The sequence below is a fragment of the Mesoplodon mirus genome, assembly GCF_964341445.2.
Source record: "Mesoplodon mirus genome assembly, chromosome: 9".
NCBI lineage: Eukaryota > Metazoa > Chordata > Mammalia > Artiodactyla > Ziphiidae > Mesoplodon > Mesoplodon mirus.
In genome coordinates this window covers 83,601,797-83,617,125 of record NC_138985.1, presented here as the reverse complement: position 1 = coordinate 83,617,125, position 15,329 = coordinate 83,601,797, and the positions used below count along the sequence as shown (strand labels likewise).

General features: G+C 38.8%; 1 protein-coding gene across 4 annotated transcripts in view; it reads left to right on the top strand.

Moving 5' to 3' along the window:
* Positions 1-15,329, top strand: part of CTTNBP2 (cortactin binding protein 2) — a 188,890-nt gene that overhangs the window by 96,818 nt on the left and 76,743 nt on the right. For 3 of the 4 annotated variants that reach the window (XM_082632187.1, XM_082632186.1, XM_082632185.1), the window contains exon 4: positions 7,983-9,612. In XM_082632187.1, the coding sequence (XP_082488313.1) occupies positions 7,983-9,612 (1,630 nt within the window). Of the gene's footprint in view, positions 1-7,982; positions 9,613-15,329 lie in introns of those variants that run through there. The other variant, XM_082632188.1, reaches the window with a different exon arrangement.

Sequence of the window (15,329 nt, the reverse complement as noted above, 5' to 3'; positions counted from 1 at the left end):
TGCTATTATAAACACAATTAAGTTTTTGCCAAACATTTGTTGCTAGTATACAGGTATTCAGTTGATTTTTTGTATGTTGACATTGTATCCTGTGATCTTGCTAATCTTGCTTATCAGTTTTAGCAGTTGTTTTATATATTTTATATGATTTTGTAGGTAAACAAGCATGTTACCTATGAACAGAACCCATTTTACTTTTTCCTTTCCAAATTGCCTGCCTTCCTGTTTTCCTTTTTTTCCCCATCACTGCGCTGACTAGAACCTCCAATACAATGTTGAACAGAAATAGTGAGAGCAGACTTCAGAGGCTTTTCCTTTACTTAGGGAGAAAACAGTCTGTTTCATGGTTAAGTATGATGTTAGCTATACTTTGTTATAGATGCCCTTTATCTCATTAAGTTTTCATTCTATTCTTTGTTGAGTGGTTTTGATCATGATTGAATTTTGCATTTTGAAAAATGGTTTATCTTCATCTATTGCTGTGGTCATGGTTTTGCGCTTTATTCTTTTAATATGATGAATCACACTAATTGATTTTCAAATATTAAACCAACTTGGATTCCTGAGGTGAACTTCAGTGGGTCACCTTTCATTACTCTTTTTAAATATTGCTGAATTCAGTTTGCCTATATTTTGCTAAGGAGTTTTGTGTGTATGTTCATGAGTGATAATTTTTCTGTAAATTTTAAAATAATACTTGACTGGTTTTGATATGAAAGTAATCCTGGATTCTTAAAGGAAAATGGAAGCATTTCCTTCTTTATTTTCTGAAAGGGCATGCATGAGTTTGGCTTTCTTTAATGTTTGGTAGAAGTCACTAGTAAATCCATATGAGTTAGAGGTTTTCTTTAGGGGAAAATTTTTATTTGTGAATTCAGTTTCTCATAAAGATATAAAGCATTTTCAATATTTTATTCCATTTTATGTCAATTCTGAAAGTCGTGTGTTTCAGAGGAATTTGATTTGTTGAATTTATTGGCACAAGGTTTTCATTATTATCCTTTTAATATTCATTCCATAGTGGTACCCCATCCTTTATTCCTTTTATTTGTAATTTGTGTTTTCTATATTTCTTAATCTGTTCTTTAAATGTTTAACAATATTAATGATATTTTATTTGAAAAACAACTTTTGGCCTTGTTAATTTCTCTATCATTTGTCTCTTGTATTTCATTGATTTTTACCTTTATTTCTTTCCTTTTACTTTGTCTTTCATTCGCCTAACTTTTCCTCGCTTCTTAAGGTAACACTTAGATGATTGATTTGAGACAACTCTTGTTTTTTAAAAAATTTTATTTCAGTATAGTTCATTTACAGTGTTGTGTTTAATTTCTTCTGTACAGCAAAGTGACTCAGTTATACATTTATATATTCTTTTCCATTATGGCTTGTCACAGGATATTGAATATAGTTCCCTGTGATATACAGTAGGACCTTGTTGTTTATCCATCCTGTATATAATAGTTTGCATCTGCTAATTCCAAACTCCAGTCCTCCACCTCCACCCACTTCCCCACCCCCAGCAAACACAAATCTGTTTTCTATATTTGTGAGTCTGTTTTTGTTTTGTAGACAGGTTCATTTGTGTCGTATTTTAGATTGCACTTATAAGTGATATCATATGGTATTTATCTTTCTCTTTCTGACTTACTTCACTTAATATGATAATTTCTAGGTCCATCCATGTTGTTGCAAGTAACATTATTTCATTCTTTTTAATGGCTGAGTAATATTCCATTGTGTGTATGTATATGTGTGTGTGTGTGTGTATATATATATATATATATATACACACACACACACACCATATCTTCTTTATCTGTTCATCTGTCGATGGATCTTCTTTATCTATTCATCTGTCGATGGACATTTAGGTTGCTTCCATGTCTTGGTTATTGTAAATAGTGCTGCTGTGAACATAGGGGTGTATGTATCTTTTCAAAATATAGTTTTGTCTGGGTATATCTATGCCCAGGAGTGGGATTGCTAGGTCCTATGGCAACTCTCTTTTTAGTTTTTTGAGGAACCTCCATACTGTTCTCCATAGTGGCTGCACCAATTTACATTCCCACCAACAGTGTAAGAGGGTTCCCTTTTTCCCACACGCTCTTCAGCATTTATTATTTGTAGACGTTTTAATGATATCCTTTCTGACTGGTGTGAGGTGATACCTCATTGTAGTTTTGATTTGCATTTCTCTAATTAGTGGTGATGAGCACCTTTTCATGTGCCTATTGGCCATCTGTATGTCTTCTTTGGGAGAAAGCTCTTCTAATGTAAGCAATTAAAGATATAAGTTTGTCTGTATCCTCTGCTTTATCTGCCTTTAAACACTCCTCTTTAACTGCATCCCACAAATTTTGATATTTTTTATTTTCAATCAGCCCAAAATATATTCTAACTTCCTTAGTGATTTCTTCTTAAACTTTTGTACTATATGTTTTATTTTTGAATTTTGGGGTATTATTAATATCTTATTGTGATTTATTTACAGTTGAATTCTGCTGTGGTCAGAGAACATATTCTGTAACATTTTAGCCTTTTGTAATTTTTTGGTGGTTTTAAATAGCTCAGCAAGGGCATCTGGAAAGACTGCATCATCTGTAGTCCTAGGGTATTCTGTTCCATAGTGTCAGTTAGGCCAGGTGGTTTTCATAGTGTTATTCGGAGCTACTGTATTCTTGCTGATTTTTTAATCTAGATGAGAGAGAATTGTTATAGATTTGTCTTTCTCCCTTCTATCAGTTCTCGCTTCATGTATTTTGGAGATAATAATTCAGCTATCATTTATATTGTAGTTTCTCTGTATGTAATGTGTCTTTTTCTCTGGCTGCTTTCAATATCATTTCTTATCTTTGTTTTCATCAGTTTTACTTTGATGTGCCTAGGTATGGTTTTCTTTATATTTATCCTGTTTTGGGGTTTCTGAGCTTCATGGATATGTAAGTTTGTTTTCTACCAAATTTGTGAATTTTGGGGCCATTTTTTTCTTTTAATATATTTTTCTTCCCCATTCTCTCTTTCTTCACCCTTTGGAAATCCAGTTATGTGGAATTTAGACCACTTTATATTGTCCTACAGGTCACTGAAGTGCTTTTCACTTTTTCAGTCCTTCTTTTCTGTGTTCCTCAAATTGGGTACTTTCTTTTGCTCTATTTTCAAATTCATTGTTTTTTCTTTTCTTTTTAAGTTTTCCTCTCTCAAATCTTCTATTAAGCTCATTCAGTCAACTTTTTTTTTCATTTTAGACATTATGCTTTTCAGTTCTAGACTTTCCATTTGTTTCTAGTTTGCATTTCTATGCTAAGACTCCTATCCTGTTCAGTCACTGCAACTATATTTTCTTAGAAAATGTCTGCTTTAAGATTCTTGTTTGCAAATTCCAGTATAGATCATCTTAAGATCAGTTTCTGTTTGAGTACATTTCTCTTGACAATGGATCACCTAAAATATGTTTTTTGCATGCCCAGTAATTTTTTATTGCATACTAGACATTATGGGTGATGTGGTACAGAGACTGGATTCTGTTTTCTTCTGAAGAGTGTATTTCTAGTAAGTAGTTAACCTGGTTAGATTCATACTCTGACCTCTGGCTTTTTGCAGTTGGCAATAGCTGAAGTATTTGCTCAGTTCTCCATTCAGCAGCCACCTCTGTCATTCAGTATGGAATCTCTCCTACGAATGTATAATTCAAGAGTTAACCAGTGATGCTGGTGAGGTTAGTTGCAGTGGCTCCAGTTTCATCCTCTGGCTCCTCAGGCCACTGTAAGGGGTGCTTTGTGCTTGAGCTCCTGCTGCCAGAGCTGTCAGCACAGGGCATAGCCCTCACTTGAAAAGCTCTACAAGGGGAAATCTCATCCAGTGCTGTTGACTTCTTCCTAATGGGAAGGTGTACTCCTCTCCTATTTTTATCACTTTTATTGCTCTCCAGAGCCTTCAAATTGTTATTTTCTTAATATGTTTTCAAATGTTTATCGTTATTATCTGCAGGAGAAGATAGTCTAATAAAAGTTGTTTCACCATTACTGGTAGTGGAATTTTCTCTGATGTACTTTTGTATTGTTATATTATAATTGCTATCAAACTTATAAAAACATCATCTGTATGTTTAATATGGTCAACTCTCTAGATCTTTGCCTGTAAATGTGTTTTCAGAGGAAAAACACTGTGTAAAACTGACATTTTAAAATAGTACAAATAGTTATTATGTTATGAAATGAAAACTTAACATTTTTTAGTGCCAGGCACAATGGTAGATACTTTACATGTGTTTGCCTCATTTAATCCTATAATGTAATGACTGTCATTTCTCTGTTGTTCAGATAAGAGCACAAAACAGAACTGATCTTTAGAGGGAAAACTTATCAAGGTGACACGGCCAAGAAGTTGGGATTAGAACTTAGTACTATAGTTCTTACTCTTTCAAGGACAAGAACTTTGTCTCTGGGCCAGAATAGTCAAGGAATTTTTTTTAATATAAAAATTATTTTTTAAGTATGGGAATATGTTTATATACTGATTGGAAGGAGCTGATAGAGAGGAAGACGTTTAATATTTATAAAGAGCAGTGTGATCACTGATGGAGCAAGTCAGAGGTGACAGGGAGTAATGAAGTTAATTGTTGAAGAAAGTCTGACCTTCAGCAGATGGAAACCTCTCTCCCTTAGAGTGAAGGGAAGGACATATGGATTGGAGTGGCTATAAAAATGCTTAAGGGACGAGACAGGATGTAGAGGGAGTGAGTTAGTCTGAATTTTCTTGATAAAAGAGTCTATTAGGGTAGACTGAGAGTCTCTTGAGTTGTCATTGGGTGAAGTATTGGGGAGAGTAGCAGAGGTTTAAATATTCCCTGATGTAGTAAATGGTAGAGGAGGCTAAACAGAGTTAGGTAGAGTGATTGATGATTGGGGCTCAGAGCTCAATTGAGTTTGGAACCATGTGTTGTAGGTGCATCCATTATGTGGTTTCCTCTGTGCTTTGTTATCTGTAGTGAGATTAAAAAGACTCATGTTCCTCCGAGATTGGATTTATAAGGCACGAATGATGGAAGGACGAAGATGCAGAAGAATTCTGGGTGCTTTTATAGGAGTATAGTTTTCTGTATAAATATCTGAGATTAGTTGAGTTGATCTCCTGTTGGAAGTCTTTAATTTGATTCTAAACTGTAAGATGAAAGTTATTTCAAAAATAAAGTGTGGGGCTTCCCTGGTGGCACAGTGGTTGAGAGTCCGCCTGCCGATGCAGGGGACGCGGGTTCGTGCCCCGGTCCGGGAAGATCCCACATGTCGCGGAGCGGCTGGGCCCGTGAGCCATGGCCGCTGAGCCTGCACGTCCGGAGCCTGTGCTCCACAACGGGAGAGGCCACAACAGTGAGAGGCCCATGTACCGCAAAATAAATAAATAAATAAATAGATGATAGATAGATAGATAGATAGATAGATAGAAAGAAAGAAAGAAAGAAAGAAAGTGTGATGACCCATAGTATAGAAATACCATGGACAGCGTGTGTGATGTGGTGGGAAAAACTTGAGACAGTTGGAAACCTGAATGAGTGCCGGGATCCTGACATGGAATAACTGGATGACATCAGGGAAATCGCCAACTTGGCCTCCAGTTAGTTGTTTTATAAAGTGCAGGTAGCCCTTAAATTCTACAAGCAAACTTTTTTTTCCACCTTCAGAGATAAATTAGGAAAATCATATTTTAAAAATAAGCTGAAAATTGACCTGATATGTGCTTTTTCCTATGTTGCTATAAGAATTTGGAAGGGGGGGGGGTAATACAAAACATATTTAATATTTTCTTTATAGCTCTGACTTTCTGTATGCCTTCCATAGTAACCTATTGCTTGATGCATTTAGAAGAGTTAAAAGTGCTTTAGCTATTAATAAGTCCAATTTTCTGTGAGGCACCCAGATGAATAAAATATACATATACATCTAGTATAGGACAGCACTGTTGTTTCCCAAATCTTACATAATCTACTTATGAGGTCACCCCCAAATTTCATATAGTAGAATAGAGTGTGTGTGTATGGATAGTTGTCTCTAATTATTCTTGGGGAATTATCTGTATTCCTGATCACCTCTTTATAGGACCCATTGCATTGCTATTCGGCGACTTCCTGAAAGCAGGAAGAATCCCAAAGTAAATGAATAACACCTCTGACTGCTCGTTGGGCAGTGAGCCATTCTCTGCTTTTGGTCTCGTGTGTGACTGAGGGGAATGGGGTAATGGATTTCATGGTGAGGAACAGGAGCACATTCTCAATTGATGGATCATGCGAGCATTTCCTTCCTCTGTTACTGATGACTTGGAACTGGCTTGAATAATTCCTGTCTCTCTTGAGAGTATATTTGTGTTTAACATCTGGGGGTTGCGGGAGTCCTTTCCATGTCTTTAATCAGGTAGATCTACTTTAACCTTAAACTGTAAGGCCCTTTATGGACCACCAAGGGAAAGTTTCTCTAGTTGAGAAGGTAAGGCATGTGGACCGGCCTGACGACTACAGCCCAGCTTGGGATGTATCCCTCACAAGCACCTCATGGCAGATGTTTCCTGGAGAGAAGTGAGAAACCTGGGCGAACATGTTAGAATAGTGGATCTGTAAGGCCTTCGTATCCAAAGAGTCCATCAGCCTTTGGAAGTTTGATGTCTTTGTGAACTGTGTTAATTTCATTCATTCAATCAATAATTTATTAAGCACCACTGTATGCCAGAGACTGTTCTAGGTCTTGGGGACACAGCAGCAAAGAAGACACAGTCCCTGCCCTCGTGGAGTCCTGTTCTAGTCGAGGTAGGCAGGTGCTAACCAAAGAGTGATAAGTACAAGGGTGGGAAGGACTGTTGTCTTCCACAGGATGGTGAGGGCAGCCTCGCTGTGAAGGTGACAGTTGAGCAGAGTCCTGAAGGATGTAAAAGAGCCAGGCTTTTGTGCCATTGGGTGTTTTTGTGCATATTAGAAAACCCCACCTGGAGGTTTAAAAGTTTTTAAAAGCTTCTTCTCTATGTTGATCAGTTAAGCAAATGTTGCTTTGGAAAGCCTAAATCCTAGGGACCTGTGGCTCAGTGAGCAGACAGAGCCTTTTCCTAAAGGAAAACGCGCGCTTCTTTCCAGGCAGATACAACCCCAGGCCTGGGCAGACGCGTGGTGAGAAGGCAGAGCTGGATTTCGGTCCCTCTCACCCCTGCAGCCAGTCACCCTTGTGCAGTGCGCAGACTCCTCAGCGCAGGCGCCCTGTGTGATGGGTTGTGGTGGAATTTCTCAGCAGAGAGAGCAGCAAGATCAGAGACGCTGAGGCAGGATGATGTTCAAGAAACACCGGGGAGACCAGTGTCATGGGAGCCAAGTGGGCAAAGTGGGATTGAAGGAGATGAGGTCAGACTTGGGGTTCGCTGATACTGATTGTATTTCTAATAAGATATTTCTTACATATTAGTTCAAAGAACTTTCATATATGATTTTACATGATTTTTACAGCAACCCATCATAAGCTCAAAGAAGTTTACAAAAAACTAAGTAATACGATTAGCAAGTATAGTTTAGAAATTAACTGAGGTCCTCTGCTTCCAGCACTTTTTATTATACAGTGCCTCAAAGACTAGTAATTTTAAGGCATTAAGCCTAAAAAAAAAAAATCAGTTCCCTAACAGTTCTGTTTTTACAAAGCAGACCTTGCTGAAATCTGTGTTGTGATTTGAAGCATCAGGTAACTATTCTCCTTTTCTACAGTTAACTTTAATACATTAAATTTTTTTTTCTGTTGCTGTAATTTAGATGTTTTTTGTAAAACCGTTTACATCTATTTTCTCATTTTAATGAGTCTCTAAAATATTATCTGTCATCTCACAACACGTTTCAGAAATGTGGCACTTTAACCCAAACCATGTAACTGTTACAAAATTAAAAAAAATCTCTCCACTTCTTTGGCTGAAAGAATCCTCTGCCTATTAATCAGGGCTGTCCTGTGCATTTCTTTCAGCTGGAGATGGAAAAGCTTCAGCTCCAAGCCCTTGAGCAAGAGCACAAGAAGCTGGCCACCCGCCTGGAGGAGGAGCGAGGCAAGAACAAGCACGTGGTCCTGATGCTGGTCAAGGAGTGCAAGCAGCTCTCGGGCAAAGTCCTAGAGGAGGCCCAGAAGCTAGAAGAGGTGATGGCCAAACTGGAAGAGGAGAAGAAAAAGACGAGTGCGTTAGAAGAGGAACTCGCCGCTGAGAAACGAAGAAGCACAGAAATGGAAGCTCAGATGGAAAAACAGCTCTCAGAGTTTGACACAGAGCGGGAACAGCTTCGTGCCAAGCTGCACCGAGAAGAAGCACACACCACTGACCTCAAAGAGGAGATAGACAAGATGAAGAAGATGATCGAGCAACTGAAAAGGGGAAGCGACAGCAAACCCAGCCTCTCCCTCCCCCGGAAGACAAAAGATAGACGTTTGGTCTCTATATCTGTGGGAACAGAGGGACCGATGACAAGATCTGTTGCATGCCAGACAGACCTAGTGATAGAGAGCACTGACCCCGTGAAGAAGTCACCTTTGACCGTGCCTGTAAAGCCTGCCATGGGGAGCCCCCTAGTTTCCGCCAGTGCGAAGGGGAATGCGTGTGCCAGTGCCGACTTGGTCAGGCCAGGTATCGACAGGCAGGCTTCCCACGGTGACTTGACTGGCTCCTCTCTGCCCACTGTCCCACCTCCAAGCGCAAACAGAGTTGAGGAAAATGGACCGAGCAGCGGCTCAACACCAGATTTAACCAGTAGCGCATCCCCGCTTCCCAGCACCGCCGCCCTGGCCGCTGGGCACACGCCCACCCCACCTCCTCACAGTTTACATTCACCATGTGCCAACGCGCCTCTGCATCCAGGCCTGAACCCGCGAGTCCAAGCAGCTCGGTTTCGATTTCAGGGCAATGCTAATGACCCAGACCAAAATGGGAACACCACCCAAAGTCCTCCATCCAGAGATGTATCTCCTACAAGTCGTGACAACCTAGTGGCCAAACAGCTAGCTCGGAATACTGTGACCCAAGCACTGTCAAGATTTACGAGCCCTCCAGCGGGAGCACCCCCGAAACCTGGAGTGCCCCCCACGGGGGACGTTGGCACCTACCCCCCGGTCGGTCGGACCAGTTTAAAAACTCCTGGTGCCGCACGAGTTGACAGAGGAAACCCTCCTCCCATCCCTCCCAAAAAGCCAGGGCTCTCCCACACTCCTTCTCCACCGCACCCGCAACTCAAGGTGGTCATGGATAGCAGCAGGGCCTCCAATGCAGGGGCCAAAGTTGATAACAAAACTGTGGCTTCGCCTCCTTCCAGTTTGCCACAAGGGAACAGGGTAATAAGTGAGGAGAATCTCCTTAAGTCTTCCTCCCCTCAGCTGCCACCAAAACCATCCATAGATTTAACTGTGGCACCTGCAGGCTGTGCCGTTTCAGCCCTGGCCACGTCTCAGGTGGGTGCCTGGCCTGCTGAAACCCCTGGACTGAACCAACCTGCATGTTCAGAAAGTTCCCTTGTCATTCCCACCACCATTGCCTTTCGCTCTTCCATAAACCCTGTTAGTGCCTCATCCTGTAGAGCAGGTGCCTCAGACAGCCTCCTGGTAACAGCATCAGGTAAAGGGATTGGAATGTTATACCCTTCTTTAAGAATGTGACCTGTCCTCTCACTTGCCTTTGTTTCCTTCACATTGCCTTGAAACTCTTTTTTTAATTTGATACTTTTTTTTTTTTTTTCCTATTTCTTTCCTCTCTTTTTTTGTGTTTTTCTCTAAAGGCTCCGGGGTATGGTGATTCATCTTGCTATATGAATTGTGGTTTTGTTATGCTAAGTGTCGTCTTCTTTTAAAAATAACCTGAAAGTAGTGGTTTGGAGCACATGGAGACCATTAATTTAGAGAGACTGAAGCATTTCCATGGGAGGAGGGGCTCATCCTTCTTATTAAATATCTATCTCAGAAGACTTCACTATTAGTGAGCCATCGCCAGACAGTGTGTGTTCAATTCTGTCCCTTCTGAAATGATATTTGAAAGAATGCGTTCAAGTAGTTATTGACACTACAGTCCACCTTGGATTATCAAATTGATGAGAGGTGTTCTGTAATTGGAATATCCTAAGTTTTAATATCAGTTCGGTGTTTACTTTTTTTAACCTCAAAAATTGTGTGTATATTTGTAAATCTCTGTTCTAAGTTTAGTTTCTTTCAGAAGTTATTTAGAGCTGTCATCTCCTAACACTTGAGCACAGATGGATAACATCGCATGTGGGCTATATTAGAGAAGGTTTCCATTGCAGATGTGGTTTATGAAGTCACCGAATCTGGGACTCTTGAACAAAGAATCGATAAAGAACTGGATTTTTCCCTTTCGTTATATAGTGCTAGAGGAAGCGTTGCTTTTTATTGGCATTCATCTTTCACTGAGTAAATGTGGCTCTAAAATAATGTTACGGTGTCATAGTTCTGTTGAAACTTTGCAGGGTCTCTTCTACCCCAGGATCTTAGGGGTTAGTAGAGACTGTTGGTTCTAATGAGGGAGAACTTTAAGAATTAAAGGAAGATTTGAGCTGTGTTATATTTAAAATTTAGGGAGAAGCATGGGAATAAGAAAAACAGGTAGTACTGTACTTGCTAATTACCAGGTAATGAGAGCATTATAACGGGACTTATTTATCCAATTATAAGCTGTCTCCTTGAAATCAAGCTCTTTGAGAGGCTAGATTTATATTTTAAGGGGCAAAATTGGGAATTGGAAACAGCATGGACTTTGATGTCAGTCAGATCTGCCTTGGAATCTAGGCTCTGCCATTTACAGCTGTGTGTTTTGGGGGATTTTTCTTGAACTGAGCAACTTTTCTCATCCTTAACATGGAGCTTATGCTGCTCATATTGGGGAGGGTGGCTGTTAGGAGGATTTAATATCATAACGTACAAAGAGCATGATATTGAGCTTAGAGCGGCATGAGTGACGAACAAAAAGAGGTGATATTACTGCTTCAATTTACTGTTGCTTAAAGCATTTTGAAAATTTGCTTTAGAATTGACTCTGGTATTGCTTGGGGATGTCTTTCCAGGCATTGAGCATTCCATATATTCTTTTTTAATCTAAAATGGTATTACTGAGCTGGATGGCCTTTCTCATGGCCTAAAATGATGTTAGCTGTTTCCCACAAGTTAAATCCACCCTCAAAGGAGGAAGTTTTGCTACCATTCAGGAGCATCAGAGAATGTGCTGTAAGGACTTAAGGTAGTTGCAAAACACAAGTTCCAAAAATGTTTGGGGACGTGGCAATGCTGTTGACATAAATGCATAGACTATAAAACAGAAAACACTTCCTGGGATATATGAATTTTGCCAGTTTTTAAAAAAATACAAAGCCATCTTTGCTTTATACCCCAGTGCTTTGCCAGTAGTTGCCTTGGTCATTACTGTGCTCCAGGGTTCAGCTCCAAATGCCCTTTGTTTTCCATGGAAAAGCTTTAAAATCAGGATCCGTGACTGAAGAACTTTTGACAGCAGGATTTTAAGTGAACCTTTAAAGTCAGAGAATTCCTAGTCCATTATTTATTCACTAGAATGCCCTGCCTAGGATACAGTGGGATTTTGGATAAAGGAACCATAACTCCTCTGGAAAAACGCCTTTGCTTGTGTCTAGAGAACAAAAGAGGATAAATAGTGGAACCAAAGAAATAGCAGTCACTGAAGATCCGTGGAACTGGTTCCTCATTTTCTGTTCTCTGATTTTGCAGTTTGGCCAAAATATTCTTAGAACTGCAGGATTCCATTTGGTGTGGTAACAAGCTTCTTTGCCGTTTGATTATAAGATATAGTTTATTAGGAGAAAATGGCGGCAGTGGAAGCTGTTAGTCATCAGCAAGAATTTACTGAACATCCATTCTATTGGGGGGATAGAAATGTTATTGCAGTTACATAGTTGGGATGTATAACTCAACCGTGGATGTAGGTCAACCTAAACTTTCCAAATGAGATACAGGATTTCACCTGTTTTCCATTTAGATGCCCCTATTTTTGCTGCTGTACCCGCTGCAACTAGGAAGCACCCTCCTCCTCCTTCCTAACCTACCTGTGCCTGGGTGAGCATGTGCCTCGCCAAAGCATAGGCTCAGTGAAGGGTATGCATCTTGTAAATAGCCACTAATATCATTGTGATTGGTAAGAGCAGGCCATGGGGACAGAGCATGTCTATCAAATACCTGGTTGATGTGTTTTCCAATGTTGGTGATGAAAAGAGCAGTGGACTGAGTATAAAAAGGCAGCGTTAGTCCATTTCTGCTCCTTGCTATGTATTACCCTAAAGAGCAAATTCTCTCTGAGCTATTAGTTTTTCCATCTAAAAATGAAAGCACTGAACCAAAAAAGTAATAATAGTTCCAAACCAAAAAGACGTATTAAACTTGCCTGTTGAATTTTTCATATAGCAGTTCACTACCTCTCCCTCTTTGGAAATCTAGATCCCATGATCTTTCAAACTCTAAAAATCTGTTTCTATGTCAGCTTATGTGTATGATAAACAATTATGATTAAATGAAAGCACTGAGGAGAATTGCAATGATGAAAGATACCACTTTAATGAATTGTGTTGTAAATTACTCTAACTGGATTAGCAGTTTTATAGCCAAATGTTAAATCTTTAAATAACCTTTAAAATTATAAACAAATTAGAATTTGTTGCTGCTGCTGACCTTGTCAAATGAACACATTTTAATCGTTAGGTGAACAGAAGCCCAAACCAGAAATCACCCCAGGCAACTGAGTTTCCATACCCTTGCAAATGTTTTTTTCTGTTTTTTTTTTTTTTTTTTTGCGGTACGCGGGCCTCTCACTGTTGTGGCCTCTCCCGTTGTGGAGCACAGGCTCCGGACGCGCAGGCTCAGCGGCCATGGCTCACGGGCCCAGCCGCTCCACGGTATGTGGGATCTTCCCAGACCGGGGCACGAACCCGTGTCCCCTGCATCGGCAGGCGGACTCTCAACCACTGCGCCACCAGGGAAGCCCTTTTTCTGTTTTTTTTAAAAAAAATTATTATTTGATACATTTTATTTAATTTGGTTCAGATTTTTTTCCTTAGGTAAACATATATTTAAAAAATTATCCTCCATGTTTAATTGGCTTAAAGGCTAAGTCAGAAAACGAGATTGATCTGAGCTATGAATGAGATTAACCTTCTCCACACTCTGAAGCTGATGCCAGAAGCTGTTCTTCACTCCTCTGCCATTGCATGTTCTGTCTGTTCCCTTCATCACTGCACGTTCTGCCAGATGCTCACTTTTACTCATGTTTGCACATGATACTGCAAAGCTGAATGACCTTTTTCTAACATCATTAAAGTAGCCGTATGACTGCAGGTCTCCTCTATCATTACTTAACCAGTCAACTAAATATTATCACTTTTATCATTGTCGGGAATTTCAAATGAACAGTAAAGTCTCATGGTGAAGTTTTATTTTTCCCATCTTTATAGCAGGATTTATTATAATAACTTAAATTTGCCTGTGCTGGAGAAAATTGAAAATGATAGTGGAGATAAAAAATGTAGTTAAACTTTAAGAATACTTGGTACTTATAAAGCATTTTTCACTTTTAAAAGATTATTAAGTGTATTTAAAATAAGATTGATATATATTCTTCTGAAGTTTTGTATAACAGAACTAACTGTAAGACTCTTGAGTGGTCTAGAGATTGAGAAAATTTTTGAATAAAATATTTTGTCTTAAGATAGCTTAACATTAGAACTGGAGTTTCCCAGGAAATTATCTCCATAATGGAATATTTCCATTAAAAATGTTAAAATATATTTATATTTTAATTGTCCCCCAAAGTCTAGAATTGTATTAAAAAAAGAAAAATGAAAACAAAACCCAAAAGAATAGGAAACCATTTAATATATACCAGTTGATATTCTTAAAAGGGTATCAAGAACTGAGACCCCTGGGGGGTGAGGTAGAGGGATTGGGAGAGACAGAAAGGAGACTGGGGTCAAGGTCGGGAGGGAGGAAAGGGAGAGAGACAGATAGACAGACTGACTGAGCATGAGCCACAGTCCCTCCTGTTCCACAGAGGACCACAGTGCCAATGTGTTCGAATTGCTTTTGAGTTTGCTTTGCAGTCAAGGTTTCATACCTTGGTGTTTATAATTTCTCTGTTTATCATCTGTTTCTAATAAGTACTGATTTAATTTTTGTGGGCTTGTTTTTTTGTTTTTAAGAAAATACAAAAGGTAAAATGTATCAGAGAGGAGCCTTCTTGTAAGTATGAAGTAAAAAATCTTACTTCTGTAAGAAGAGCTAATGAATATCAATGGGAAGATACTTAATTTTGTGAGCAATGAATTTTGTTATTGCAGTCTAATAAGGTAAAAGCAGTAAATTACTCAGAGACCCAAGTAATTGATTCTGAAGATACAATATCCAGTTTTTAATAAGCAGTTTCATTTGTAGAACTGCTTTGTTTTTTTTTCCCCAAAGAATCTTTAAGATACTGAGAAATACTTTGATACGCACTTTTTTAAATACTTAGTGAAATAATTTAAGGCCAATAATTCAAGATTAAATTATGAGTTTCTTACATATTAATATAACACCCATGTACTTAGAATATTATCCTGTTACCAAGGTGCAGGGAATATAAAAGCTCCACTATTGTATATTACTACAGAGAATGTTACCAGACAGAGGTGGAAAGTACCCCAGGAGTGAATATTTGCACATATGCCCCATATACACACCAACTTTTAGGTTTTTGGGGCTCCATAAGGAAGAAATAAAAATGACTTATTTTGAAAGTTAATTGTATTTAAGCCTAAAATACAGTAAATACCTATATATCATGTTAAATAAACATTTTTACTTTACTGTTTTTACAGCCTTTTGATCAAGGAAGAATTCAGAAAAATTTCCATGCTATATGCAGCCGACTTTACACACTTAACAGATTCTCTTCTAAAGCTGCTAAATACTGATGGGAAATCTCTATGATAACTCTTAATGACTTTTGTTAAAACTATATGGTAGAGTGTTCTGTTTTGTTGGCTGATGAAAAGTTTTTGGTACAAAATGTGAAGATGGCCAGATGACATAGTCTTCAAAATTGTGTATTGAATGTTTGTGCTGTTATAGTCTATATATGTTGTGCTTCTATTAGCTCTTGACACTGAATAGAAGTTGGCTGCCCATTATTTTTCTTCCCAAATAAGGGAATTCAAGGAATGTAAATAGATTCCTTGACAGTATTTGGTCCATCTCAGTGGTTTATGTAAAATTTATATTAAGTACCTTGGAAACATTGTAGAAAAAGGAAAATTTCTATTTTTTAGA